The sequence below is a fragment of the Rhinopithecus roxellana genome, chromosome 8, assembly GCF_007565055.1.
Source record: "Rhinopithecus roxellana isolate Shanxi Qingling chromosome 8, ASM756505v1, whole genome shotgun sequence".
Classification (NCBI taxonomy): Eukaryota; Metazoa; Chordata; class Mammalia; order Primates; family Cercopithecidae; genus Rhinopithecus; species Rhinopithecus roxellana.
In genome coordinates, this window is record NC_044556.1 from 7238867 (window position 1) to 7252542 (window position 13676).

Below are 13676 nucleotides of genomic sequence, written 5' to 3' on the forward strand. Positions count from 1 at the left end.
GCAAGCTCCGTCTCCTGGGTTCACACCATTCTTCTGCCTCAGCCTCCCAAGTAGCTGGGACCACAGGCATCCACCACCACGCCCAGCTAATTTTTTTTTTTTTTTTTTTTTTTAAATTAGAGACGGGGTTTCATCTTGTTAGTCAGGATGGTCTCGATCTCCTGACCTCGTGATCTGCCCATCTAGGCCTCCCAAAGTGCTGGGATTACAGGCTTGAGCCACCGTGCCCGGCCTAATTTTTATATTTTTATAGAGACGGGGGTTTAACCATGTTGGCCAGGCTGGTCTCGAACTCGTGACCTCAGGTGACCGCCTGCCTCTGCCTCCCAAAGTGCTGGGATCACAGGCGTGAGCCACCACACCCAGCCTGTCATTTTTGAATGGATGGTGGACGTTATAAATGACAGATGGTGGAAGCTGATGCTGCTGTGTCTTCACAGGGCTGTGTTTTCTTTTGGCAGGGGCCAGTGTAACAGCAGCTCCCTGAGACCCCACCATGGTTTTTTTTTTTTTTTGAGACGGAGTCTCGCTCTGTCGCCCAGGCTGGAGTGCAGTGGCCGGATCTCAGCTCACTGCAAGCTCCGCCTCCCGGGTTTACGCCATTCTCCTGCCTCAGCCTCTGGAGTAGCTGGGACTACAGGCTGCCCTGCCACCACGCCTGGCTAGTTTTTTGTATTTTTTAGTAGAGACGGGGTTTCACTGTGTTAGCCAGGATGGTCTTGATCTCCTGACCTCGTGATCCGCCCGTGTCGGCCTCCCAAAGTGCTGGGATTACAGGCTTGAGCCACCGCGCCCGGCCCAGGGTTTTGTTTTGGAGTGATGAGGGCTTGCTTCAGTTCTGTCCTCCCCCTGGGGTGTTGCTCTAGCTCCTGGTGTGTGGTTCTTCTGATGTCTTCATTAGAAGCCCAAGGTCCTTCTAATGTGTATTTTTGTAGAGATGGGGTCTTGCTGTGTTGCCCAGGCTCGTCTCGAACTCCTGGTTCCAAGCAGTCCTGCCTCAGCCTCCCAAAGTGCTGGGATTGCAGGTGTGAGCTACCACGCCTGGCCCTCAGGGTGTTCAGCAAGGCCCCCTACCCTGCCAGGCTCCGTCTCCATTGCCTGTTCCCAGCGGCGCACACTGTGCAAATCTGCTCAGCCTTCGGCCTCCTGGCAACTGTTTGCTGCTGGGTTTTTTTTTTTTTTTTGGATGGAGTCTTGCTTTCTCACCCAGGCTGGAGTGCAGTGGCAACATCTCGGCTCACTGCAACCTCCACGTCCCAGGTTGAAGCGATTCTCCTGCCTCAGCCTCCCAAGTAGCTGGGATTATAGGTGCGCACCACCACGCTCAGCTAATTTTTGTGTTTTTAGTGGAGACGGGATTTCACCATGTCAGCCAGGTTGGTCTTGAACTCCTGACCTCAGGTGATTCGCCTGCCTCGGCCTCCCACAGTGCTGGGATGACAGGCGTGAGCCACTGCGCCCGGCTGCCGGGTTTCTTGATGTCTTACCCTGCATGTGTGCTCCTGAGGCAGCAGCCAACGGCTTGACTCCTCTGGCCGTCGAGGCCAGAACTGAGCACTTCCTGCTCTCTCTCTGTCCCTCACATCCACGGTCCCCCAGCAGCCAGCAGGACCTCCCCATGTGTAAATCGGCACACACTTCCATTGCATTTGGGTTGGGGGGAGGTGTTGAGTCAGGGTCTTGCTCTTGCCCAGGTGGGAGGGCAGTGGTGCAATCACTGCTCACTGCAGTCCTAACCTCCTGGGCTTAAGCGTGGGCTGTGGGTACTCAAGGAGGAGGGTCTTGCAGTGCTGGCGAACCAGACCCAAGGTTCAGGGCCTCTCTTCAGAGCACACGACATCCCTTGCCCACTGTAGCCTGGACAGCAGGGCAGAGAGTGAAGGGGAGCAAAGCAGCATGCGCTCAGGGCAGGTGTGTTCGTTTCTTTATTTAAAAAAATCATCTGGGGGGCGGTCTGAGGAGGACACCCCTCCCATGGCTTTGGGGGGACGCAGGTTCCAGGAGTCACGGCAGAAACACGCGGGGTGGGTGGGTGGGGGCGTGGCCTGGGGTGAGGAGGGGTTGTGTCCCCCAGCACCTGGGGGTGGCTCCCGTGGCACCAGGCGGGCTAGGGCAACGGTATGTACAGGCGAGCAGTGCCCCTGGACCCGGTCGGGTCCAGCTGGAGCCCCATCCTGCTGCAGGGGAGCTCTGGGGCACAGGGTCTGAGTCCCACGCTGGGCTGCAGGGGCCGCGAGGGCCGTCCAGGGAGGCTGGACAGCGGGGGCCCTTGGCTGGGCCCATCAGGTGGATGAGAACGGACACTGCAAACCGCTCACCACCTGGGCCAAGGCTAGGCCTCTCCAGCAGGGGCCATCACCACACTGAATCCTGCGCGGAACTCTGGCCGGCATCCAGGCAGTGGGAACACCCTGCAGGCTGGGGTTGGGTGGCCTGGGGCATGTGACAGGTGGGGCCTCAGTGTCCCAATAAACGGACAGGAACAAAAGGAATGCAAGGTCTGGAACCCATGGCTCTGGGAGCGGAGCCACCAGGCTGGCTCCTAGCAGAGAAATGGGAATCGCAAATGCATTGCAATGTGCAGTGAAGAAACGTGGGGACGCCGCGTACCGCCGTCAGACGACGTGGGCAGGCGCCCTGAGCAGCGGGCCCGTGGGCCCTGGCCCAGGCCAGCACAGCCCTGTCCCCAGTCCTGAGGGATTGTCTCCACAGGGCCTGGCCACTGACCCGGCCACCTCCCCGGCTGCCCCGATCCAGCAGCCGCACTCGTGGTGGTGAACACAGGGCAACCCCTTCCTGATGCTGAGAAAGGTGGCGTGGACTGGACAGATGGCCCGGGGGAACACTGGGCCTGGCACCGCGTGGGGGGCCCCAGTAGCGGATGATGGCCTGGGGCTGCGGCTGTCCCCATGGAGGGAGGGCGACGGCAGGGCAGCCCAGGTGTAGATGGCCTCGGGGCCCCAGCCTTCCCCGCACAGGGAGGCGGTGTCGGTGTTGGTGCCGGGCAGCCTAGGTGTAGAAGATGACCTCAGGGATCTGGCCGTCCTCCACGGATGTGCCATTGTTGTTCCCGGCCGCGTAGCAAAAGGTGAAGCAGGTCTTGGCACCGGTGGTGGGTGACTCGTGTGTCACCTTGCGCAGGCCTTTGGTGCCGTAGTGGGAGTCTGGGCCCTGTGGGGGATAGGGGTACAGGGAGGTCAAGGACCACCAGGCCGGGATGCCCCAGGTGTGGCCAGGGCGAGGCCCCAACTGGGCCAGGGTGGGCACCTCTGGAGAGCTGGCTGTGCCCTAGGGGCCTCAGGATGGGCCAGAGACTCCCACAGAGGGACCCCACTCCCCAGCGGCACACCTTGAGCGTGGCACAGGCTGTGTAGTTGACGTTGGGCAGCACCTCCACCGGCTCCTTGAACATGACACGGAAGGTGCTGGCTGAGCCGTCGCAGCTGAAGCCCGTGTCGTTCTGGCCCAGGACGGTGTTGCTGTCGGTGTGAATAATCTGCAGGGAGGTGGGAGGTGGGAGGCCCAGGCCTGGGGAGGGCTGACAGGGACCCCTCGAGGCTCAGCCCACCTGCCCAGGGTGGGCAGTGCAGGGACCAGGGCCGGGGGTTTGGCCAGGGTTCCATGGAGTTGGGGAGAGGACATGGGCCGGAGTGCCTCCTCGGGAGGGCCCGGGGAGGCAGCTTGGGCCGGGTACCTGGATGTTCACTTGGTAGTCGGTGGGCCCGTGGATGGATCCGTACAGCCCAAATCCCACCACGAAGATGCGCTTGTTGACTGAGAACCTGCCGTGGCAGATAACAGGTGGCCGTGTGGATGCCCAGGGGCAGCCTAAGGTGAGCTGGCGCTGGCCCACCCCCCGACCTCTGTCATCCCCAAGTCCTGTCACCCCCATGCCTGCCCCCCTACTCTGCCTCTATGATCCCTGAGTCTGCCACCCCCAGGCCCACTCTCCACTTCCATCATCCCTGAGTCCTCCACCCCCATGCCCAGAACCCCCCACCTCTGTCATCCCTGAGTCCTCCACCTCATGCCTGTCCTCCCCCCGCCTCTGTCATCCCTGAGTCCTCCACCTCAGGCCCGTCCTCCCCCCACCTCCGTCATCCCTGAGTCCTCCACCTCATGCCCGTCCTCCCCCCGCCTCCGTCATCCCTGAGTCCTCCACCCCCATGCCCGCCCCCCCACCTGCACCCCAAGCCCCACCTGATGCGGTCGCTGGTTCCGCTGTAGCCCCAGCGACTCTCCACCTGCTGGAAGCGGTTGATGCTGCACTCCTTCCCACGCAGGCAGCAGCGGGGCCGGTCAATGAACTCCACTCGCGGCTTGGGGTTAACGGTGAAGTGCAGGAAGAGGCTGACCACCTCGCGGTCCACCAGGATGCCCGACTGTGCGGGGCCTGTGGTACAGTGAGGGCGTGGGGGAGGGCCCGGAAGGACACGCTCCTTCTCCCTAAGATGGCTGCGTCGGACTTTCAAGGTGCCGGGACCTGGGCAGCCCCTCCCCGGGGGACCAGCCAAGAGCCACAGCCCCTGCTGCCTGGGCTTTTGGAGAGAGGTCCCAGGGCACAGACCAGAGGCTGACAGATACGCTCACTCAGGGGCGATGTCTCAGGGTCTGGCCCCGTCGTAGGGACTACCCGTGACTTCACTGTGGGAGGGGGGGCTCCACTGCCTCTTCTCTCAGCGTCATTGGCTGGGAAGGGTCCCTGCAGCTCCCCGATAGGCCTGTACCCCACAGGCTGCAGCCCTGGCTTCTAGAAACAGCCTTGGGGGTTCCTCTCCACAGTGGGGCCTAGGCAGCCACCTTCCCAAAGCGCTTACCCCCCCAGGGGTGATGGCTAGCACACCAGGCAGGCTCCAAGAGCCAGGCTCTTAATCCCGGTGGGCAGTGGTGACAGGCAGAAGGACCATGCATGGGATATGAAGGGGCTCTGGGCAGGGAGGGGTGGCTGGGAGGGGCAGAACTGGGGCTCCACCATCCACCCCCGGGAGTGCCGGGACACGGTCAGCATCCTCTGCTTTAATGAGAGCAGCCCCGCCCACCTGAGACCTAATCACTCATCAGCCAAGGGGAGCTCAATTCTGCATCCCTGGCCGGGCGCGGTGGCTCAAGCCTGTAATCCCAGCACTTTGGGAGGCCGAGACGGGCAGATCACAAGGTCAGGAGATCGAGACCATCCTGGCTAACACGGTGAAACCCCATCTCTACTAAAAAATACAAAAAACTAGCCGGGCGCGGTGGCAGCGCCTGTAGTCCCAGCTACTCGGGAGGCTGAGGCAGGAGAATGGCGTAAACCCAGGAGGCGGAGCTTGCAGTGAGCTGAGATCTGGCCACTGCACTCCAGCCTGGGCGACAGAGCGAGACTCCTTCTCAAAAAAAAAAAAAAAAAAAAATTCTGCATCCCACAGCTGCAAGCCAGCCCAACGCACAATTTAATAACTGGCGAGAAACAGACCATTATGGGTTAAGTGAATTAGGAAGGCTGAGTAGCAAAACTGAATAAACACTGTTAACAATTTTTTTTTTTTTTGAGACTGAGTTTTGCTCTTGTTGCCCAGGCTGGAGTGCAATGGGGTCATCTTGGCTCAGTGCAACATCCCTCTCCTGGGTTTAAGCAGTTCTTCTGCCTCAGCCTCCCGCGTAGCTGAGTTTACAGGCGCCCGCCACCACGCCCAGCTAATTTTGTATTTTCAGGAGAGATGGGGTTTCACCCTGTTGGTCAGTCTGATCTCGAACTCCTGACCTCAAGTGATTCCCCCCACTTTGGCCTCACAAAGTGCTGGGATTACAGGTGTGAATGACCAAGCCTGGCCAACAATATTTTTTTTTTTTTTTGAGACGGAGTCTCACTCTTGTTGCCTAGGCTGGAGTGCAGTGGCACGATCTCAGTTCACCACAACCTCCACCTCCTGGGTTCAAGCGATTCTCCTGCCTGCCTCAGCCTCCCAAGTAGCTGGGATTACAGGCGCCTGCCATTCTTAAAAAGTATGTATCTGGCCAGGCTTGGTGGCCCACGCCCATAATCCCAGCACTTTGTGAGGCCAAGGTGGGAAGATGGCTGGAGCCCAGTTCATGACCAGCTTGGGCAACATAACAAAACCCTGTCCCTACAAAAAATACAAATATAAGCCTTGTGTGGTGGTGGCACCTGTGATCCTAGCTACTCTGGAGTCTGAAGCAGGAGGATCACTTGAGCCCAGGAGGTCGAGGCTGCAGTGAGCTGTGACTGCACCACTGCACCCCAGCCTGGGCGACAGACTGAGACCCTGTTGCTAAGTCTGGCGACCTTCAGTCAAGTGAGAGCAGGGGCCATGTGGACCTGGGGAGGCCAGACGGCGAGTGTGCACCAGCCACAGGGCTCTGTCCCAGTGTCCCAGTCCCTTCTGGAACGTTCCACAGCTGGATGGCGTCAGGCAGTGAGCAGCCACATGAGGGCAGGAGGCATCATAAGGGCTGCCCCTCAGGTCACCCCAGAGGCCAGGCCCTGCCGCAGGGGACCCTGAGGCCCACTCATGGGAGCACGACCGCTGCCCCGGCCATGTCAGAGCCTTCCTGGGCTTGTCCTGGACACTGGTACCTGCACCAGCAGGTAGCACAAGAGCCCGAGACGGGGACTCCCTTCCCTCCTGGGGAGATCCACCAAAACACAGCTGGATGGACATGGGGGCAAGGGGGCTGGCAATGCGTACAGTGGGGACAGAGCAGCCAGGCCGGGGCTGACAGACAGCCCTGTGGACGCGCCCTCACCAGCCAGGTTTCTTCCTATCGTTATACTCCAGGCATCTGCCAGGCTTTCTGCAGTGAACTTGGGGGCGCTATCCTCGGTACCCAGGTGCCCACCTGTGTGCCACCCCCCTCCCAAGCCAGCCCCTGAGCCCCTGAGCTCTGTTACCTGCAGCAAACTCCTCGATGGTCATGAGTGGGAAGCGGATGAGGCCCAGGGCCTTGCCCAGAACCTTCCGCCTGTTTTCCGGTGTCACCTGTAGCTGCTGCCGCTGACACTCGGCCTCAGACCAGCGGACAACGGCATTGAACAGCCGCACCTCACGGATGCCCAGTGTGTCGCGCTCCAGGACGGCCACCAGCGTGTCTGTGGGGTGGAGGAAGGGGCTGTGTGAACATGACACCCTGCCCACCCTGCAGGAGGCAGTGAGACTAACGTGAGGACCAACAGTTAAAGCCAGGCTGGCAACTACGGCCCGTGGCCCAAACCTGGCCTTGTGCTTGTGTTTATAAATAAAGCTTTATCAACACATGACCATGCCCCTTCATTTTCCTAGGCTGTGGTTGCTTTTAGCCACAAGGCAGACTTGAGTAGCTTTGACAACAGCTGTTTAACAACAAAGTCAAAACCATGGGCCATCGGAGGACGAGATGGTCACCATCAGCTGGGATGGTGGGGTCTGGCCTGTGGCCTCCCGGCCAAGGCCCCAGACTCCCCTGGGGCTGTGCTGGACCCAAGCTCCTGACCCACTGCAAGTGGTGAGACCCCAGCTCACCTGTGCAGCTATCCCAGGGAACCCCCAGGCCCAAAGCTCCCACTGTCAATCCCCAGACCCTCCTGCCAAGGCCCTGCTGGGATTCCCACACCTGGGCTCCTGGACCCTTACCCAGGTCAATGTCGGTGAAGCCCTCCGCGGCGATGGCGTCTGCGGTGTTTTTGTCGATGTTCTCCAGGCACAGGCTGGCCAGCTGTGGTTCATCGAAGAGTCGCGCCTGGCGAGAGACATCGATGGGGGCGCGGGGGGACATCAGCACCCAGCCCTCGGCAGATCCCCAGTGCAGAGCCGGCTCAAATGCAGCCCTGACCGCACGGGCCTTCCTGCGCGTGGCCAGGAGCCACTGGGGTCTCAGCCACCAGGCCGGCCTGCTGTGGGCCCAGAGAACCCCCTGTGACCGCTGAGTGGGGCGGGAGAGTTGGGGAGTTCCCTCTCAGGACCTCAGAGGCCAAGGAAGGAAGAAAAAGATGCTCGGGTCCCTGTCGGCAGGGCCTGCTGCTTTAGGCAAAAGGGGCACTGCAGCTGCACTTGGGGGGCAGCGGGGCCCAGACCCCGTGCGGCAGGGTCGGCCCGGTGAAGCTTCCGGATCACAGCACACCCTTGGCCACCTGTGGTGGGAGGGGCCATGTCCCTGGCAGCTGCATCCCAAGACACACAGCAGACATGACTCCTGACAGGTGACAGAGCTGGGCATCGCCTGTGCTCTTTGGGAAACGGAGGCTAAGTGAGTGGAAGGTGCTGGAAGGGCCTATGCCAGCAGGGACGCGGGCAAGCCTTTCTGCAGGCACTCCCCCCGAGGACACCTCTCAAGCGGGTTTGCAGTGGTTTTAGGAGCAGGGAGGCTGAGGCAGCCACAAGATGAAGCTTGGGGAGTGAACTCCAGGCACCTCTCAGGTCAGGCAGAGGCCCCTCCGGCAAGGCGACCACAGATGACCCAGACATGAAACCCCTCCCTCTAGGAGTCCGGGATCCTCTGCATCTGACCTGCCAGGTTGGAGAGGAAGAAGGTTCTGGGTCTTTTCCAGGATGCTGGACCCCCGAAGCCCATTGGAGAACCTAGTGCTGCTGTTCCCTCTGGCCGCCCTCCACCCCCGACCAGGAGCTCACAGCTCCCAAGCGGCCGTCCACCTGTCCTGGTCCCATGTCCTCCTCCCAGCCTCCCTGGCCTGCACGACCTCCCCAGCTCCCACCCGTTGGGCTGCACAGAGCCCAACTAGGGTCCCCTGAGATCCCCGGCCCTGCACTGTCTACCTGACATTTCCTTAGAGAGAGACGGAAAGTTCTCTCTTTTTTTTTTTTTTCTTTTTCTTTAGCCCGGCGTGGTGGTGGGGGCCTGTAATCCCAGCTACTCTGGAGGCTGAGGCAGGAGAATCGCTTGAACCCTGGAGGCGGAGGTTGCAGTGAGCTGAGATCATGCCATTGCACTCCAGCCTGGGCAACAAGAGAAACCCGTCTCAAAAAAAAAAATTATTTTACTTTTTTTGAAAGGGTCTCACTCTGTCACTCAGGCTGGAGTGCAGTGGCACCATCTCCGCTCACTGCAGCCTCAACCTCCTGGGCTCAGGCAATCTTCCTGCTTTGGTGCCCCAGGTAGCTGAGATTACAGACACACACCACCATGCTTGGCTAATTTATGAAATTCTTTTTTTTTTTTTTTTTTTTTTTTTAGTAGAGATGGGTTTTACCATGTTGGCCAGGCTGGTCTCAAACTCTTCACCTCTGGTGATCTGCCTGTCTCAGCCTCCCAAAGTGCTGGGATTACAGGCATGAACCACTATGCACAGCCTGTATCTTTCTTCTATTTTTTGTAGAAATGGGGTCTCCCTATGTTGCCTAGGCTGGTCTAGAACTCCTGGCCTCAAGCAATCCTCCCTCCTGGGCCTCCCAAAGTGCTGGGGTGACAGGCATGAGCCACCGCGCCCTGCCAATAACTTTTAAAGTATCATAGACAAGTCCAAGACACTTTTTTTTTTTCAGGTGGAATCTCGCTTTGTTGCCAGGCTGGAGTGCAGTGGTGCAGTCTCAGCTCACTACAACCTCCGCCTCCCAGGTTCAAGGGATTCTCCTGCCTCAGCCTCCAGACTAGTTGGGATTACAGGTGCCCGCCACCACTCCTGGCTCATTTTTGCATTTTTAGTAGAGATGGGATTTCGCCATGTTGGCCAGGCTGGTGTGGAACGCCTGACCTCAGGTGATCCGCCCGCCTCAGCCTCCCAATGTGCCGGGATTACAGGCGTGAGCCACCGGGCCCGGCCCAAAACACGTTTTACTACCAAGCAGGATCCTGCGGCCTCCAGGGCCCGCCCCGGCCCCGCCTCCAGCCCGGGCCCGCCCCCACCCCGTCCCGCCTCCAGCCAGGCCTGGCCCCGCCCCCGCCCCGTGCCGGCCCCGCCCCGTCCCGTGCCGGTCCCCGCCCACCTGCGTGAGCAGCATGAAGGCGTTGTCGGCTCGCAGGTTCTTCTTGAGGAACTCCACGCAGTGGGCCTCCAGCGCTGGCACCGCGTACTTCTTGGCGGTGTAGAGCGTGGTCATCACCGTCTCCGGGCCGATCTGCACCTCGTCCGAGTAGAGAAACCTGCAGAGGCAACGAGGGTGGCCGTGAGATGGGACCACCATGCCCGCCCCCAGGGGAGAGCATCAGAGGACCACTCAGACCGTTAGACCTGGCCGCCTGCCCTTGAGCCTGCAGGGCCCAAACGCCCCACATCAGGCTCCCGGAGGAACCTTCCAGAATTAGCCCTTGTCTATTGCCCTCTGACTCAGGGACAATACTTGGCAAGGCAGTCACCCATGAAAACGAGGCTGAACCCATCCACACAGCACACCCGGAAGCGTCTACACGGCCTGTGTCGTTCTTCCCGGGATGCCCCAGGAGAGGGCACTGGGAGCTGGGTGTCTCCCCCTTGGGCGCCTTTTCCATGAGGAACTCTTGGTTCCCCACCTCAGGCCCCACCAAAAACCTCGACCACTTCTGGGTGGATCACAGAACCCAACACACTAATTAGGCTCATGGATAATCATGGACGCTATTACTGTATGCCAGCCAGTGGCCCACACCACACTGAACACGATGCCAGCCAGTGGCCCACACCACACTGAACACGATGCCAGCCAGTGGCCCACACCACACTGAACACGATGCCAGCCAGTGGCCCACACCACACTGAACACGATGCCAGCCAGTGGCCCACACCACACTGAACACGATGCCAGCCAGTGGCCCACACCACACTGAACACGATGCCAGCCAGTGGCCCACACCACACTGAACACGATGCCAGCCAGTGGCCCACACCACACTGAACACGATGCCAGCCAGTGGCCCACACTGAATACAGATCAGAAGTTGGGCCGATCAAAAATAGAAGCAAAGGCCGGGCCTGGTGGCTCACGCCAGTAATCCCCACACTTTGGGAGGCTAAAACAGGCAGATCACCTGAGGTCAACAAGTTCCAGACCAGCCTGACCAACATGGTGAAACCCTGTCTCTACTAAAAATACAAAAATTAGCTGGGCGTGGTGGCGGGCACCTGTAATCCCAGCTACGCAGGAGGCTGAGGCAAGGGAATCGCTTGAACCCGGGAGGCAGAGCTTGCAGTGAGCTGAGATCTGGCCACTGCACTCCAGCCTGGCGACAAAGGAAGGCTCCGTCTCAAAAAAAAAAAAAAAAAAAAAAGAAGCACATGGCCAGGTGCAGTGGCTCACGCCTGTAATCCCAACACTTGGAGACGCCAAGGCAGGCGGATCACTTGAGGCCAGGATTTAGAGACGAGCCTGGTCAACATGGTAAAACCCCCTCCCTACGAAAAATACAAAAATTAGCCAGGCGTGGTGGCACGCACCTGTAATCCCAGCTACTCGGGAGGCTGAGGCACAAGAATCGCTTGAACCCAGGAGGCGGAGGTTGCAGTGAGCCAAGATCAAGTCACTGCACTCCAGCCTGGGACACAGAGGGAGACTCCATCTCAAAAAAAAAAAAAAGAAAAAAATTGTCTCCAGCCTGGAGCAGTGGCTCGCATCTGTATTCCCAGCACTTTGGGAGACAGAGGTGAGAGGACTGCCTGAGGCCAGGAGTTGCCTGAACCAGTGTGGGCATAGGGAGATCCTATCTCTAAACATATTTTTTTTCAGTTGGGCACAGTGGCCCATGCCTGTAATCTCAGCACTTTGGGAGGCTGAGGCAGGTGGATCATGAGATCAGGAGATCAAGACCATCCTGACCAACATGATGAAACCCCGTCTACTAAAAATACACAAATTAGCTAGGCATGGTGGCGCACGCCTGTAGTCCCAGCTGCTCGGGAGGCTGATGCAGAAGAATCACTTGAACCCGGGAGGCAGAGGTTGCAGTGAGCCAGGATTGAGCCACTGTACTCCAGCCATGGTGGCAAAGTGCTACTCCAAATAAAAAAAAAAAAAAGAAAACTTTTTCTCAGGTGGATCACCTGAGGCCAGGAGTTTGAGACCAGCCTGGCCAACATAGAGAAACGCTGTCTCTACTGAAAACACAAAAATGAGCTGGGTGTGGTGGTGGACGCCTGTAATCCTAGGTACTTAGGAGGCTGAGGCAGGAGAATCACTTGAATCAGGAAGGCGGAGGTCGCAGTGAGCTGAGATCACACCACTGCACTCCAGCCTGGGCAACAGAGCGAGATTCCATCTCAGAAAAAGAAAGAAAAAAAAAGGTGCCTCTGGAACCCCTCACTGCACAGGAACCCCTCACTGCACAGGAACACCTCACTGCACAGGAACACAGTTGCAGAAATCTCCACCAAGCCAGGGCCTCTGAGCTGGTGTCAGACAGGGTCTACGTTCTCTGAGGTCCACCTCCCGCCGCCCGGCTCCCCAGCAGGAAGCATCCGGAAGCGTTACTTGAGCAGTGCGAGGAAGGCAGCGGGTTCCACGTCGGGCAGCTCGATCTCTGTGGACGTTGTGGCCATTCCCCCGTTGAACATGGCGTCAAAGACAGCGCTGCCCACAGCCAGCACAAACCTGGCACAGGAGAGAGGAGGCCCTGGTTAACCCCATGGCCGCCACCCCATGGCGGGGAGGGCCTGCCCGGTATCCTGGGTGACCACCCGACCAGGGCTCCCCGCCAGCCCCCAGCAGGCATGTGCCAGGGCCCCTGATGGCAGAGGCTTCTGGAAGGGGCCTGGGACAGCCAGGAGGGTGATGCAGATGGACCCACGGCAAGGACAGACAGGGCTGGGACCACGCCCTGGGCCACACAGGGCCTCACACTCTGCCAGCCCTCACCATCCTCTTTCCTTCCAGGCGTCAGGCACACACTCATTCACGCATTCCCACATGCACGCACGCATTCATTCACAAATGCGTTCATTCACTCGCTCATTCATTCACATGTTCATTCATTAACTCATTCATTTCCGTGTAGGCTCACTCACTCATACACATGCACTCATTCATTCATCCACACATGCATTCATTGACCCACTGATGCATTCCCATGGGCATGCATTCACCCGCTCATTTATGACACGCATTCATTGACTTTCTCATTCACTCACTTTCTCATTAATCGCACTCATTCGCTCACTCATTCATCCAACACGTGAATTTATTCACTCATTCACCCACTGACACACACACGTTCGTTCATTCCCACATGCACTCATCCACTTATTCAGCCTCACTATTCACTCATTGATTCACACACTCGTCTACTCTCTCTCACTTTCCTGCTCACGCATTCCCTCATCGGCACGCACCTTCCCCGGGAGTCAGCTACAGGCACAGGGCCTGGCCTGAGGGAGACAGACAAGGACCAAGTGGCCGAACAGCCCCCACTGAGTGAGGGAAGAGAGAGGAGCGTGGTCCTGTTGGGAACACAAGGCCCAGGGAAGCCTTGTGGGGTCATCTGAGCCGCTACGCCGGTGGGGAAGGGCATCGAGGCCCAGGGAACAGCAGGAGCATGGGAGGAGCGTTAGGAGGCACCGGGGCGGCCCCAGCTGGGAAAGCGGTGGCTGTGAGGACGCTGTGGGTTCTGCCCCGTGTGGCGCACAGGCTGCCTATGGGACCCACTCAGTGGCTCAGATCCTCCGTATCGCAACAGGCAGGAGGGTGCGGTGGGCACAGGAAGGCTGCTGGTGCCTCCCGAGCCTCCGCCAGAGCCGGCTCTGAAGCCGCGTTTGGCCAGGTCTGTATGGGGCGCGGACTCCC

The 13676-nt window shown here is 59.2% G+C and overlaps 1 protein-coding gene and 1 long non-coding RNA gene across 5 annotated transcripts in view; one reads left to right on the top strand and one right to left on the bottom strand.

Annotated features, from left to right (window-relative positions):
* Positions 1–1897: 1897 nt before the first annotated feature.
* The window catches only part of BTBD2 (BTB domain containing 2), a 31154-nt gene continuing 19375 nt past the window's right edge, over positions 1898–13676 (bottom strand). For 3 of the 4 annotated variants that reach the window (XM_030934895.1, XM_030934898.1, XM_030934897.1), the window contains exons 2-10: positions 12369–12488; positions 9915–10071; positions 8748–8927; positions 7608–7713; positions 6890–7087; positions 4201–4393; positions 3695–3782; positions 3350–3496; positions 1898–3171 (exon numbers count right to left, since the gene is read on the bottom strand). In XM_030934895.1, the coding sequence (XP_030790755.1) occupies positions 3010–3171; positions 3350–3496; positions 3695–3782; positions 4201–4393; positions 6890–7087; positions 7608–7713; positions 8748–8927; positions 9915–10071; positions 12369–12488 (1351 nt within the window). In that variant the 3' untranslated portion in view covers positions 1898–3009. The remainder of the gene's footprint in view (positions 3172–3349; positions 3497–3694; positions 3783–4200; positions 4394–6889; positions 7088–7607; positions 7714–8747; positions 8928–9914; positions 10072–12368; positions 12489–13676) is intronic. The other variant, XM_030934896.1, reaches the window with a different exon arrangement.
* On the top strand, positions 5933–7252 carry LOC115898973. Its single transcript, XR_004058606.1, has 2 exons — positions 5933–5982; positions 6777–7252. It is a non-coding gene; the product is annotated as an uncharacterized LOC115898973 (long non-coding RNA).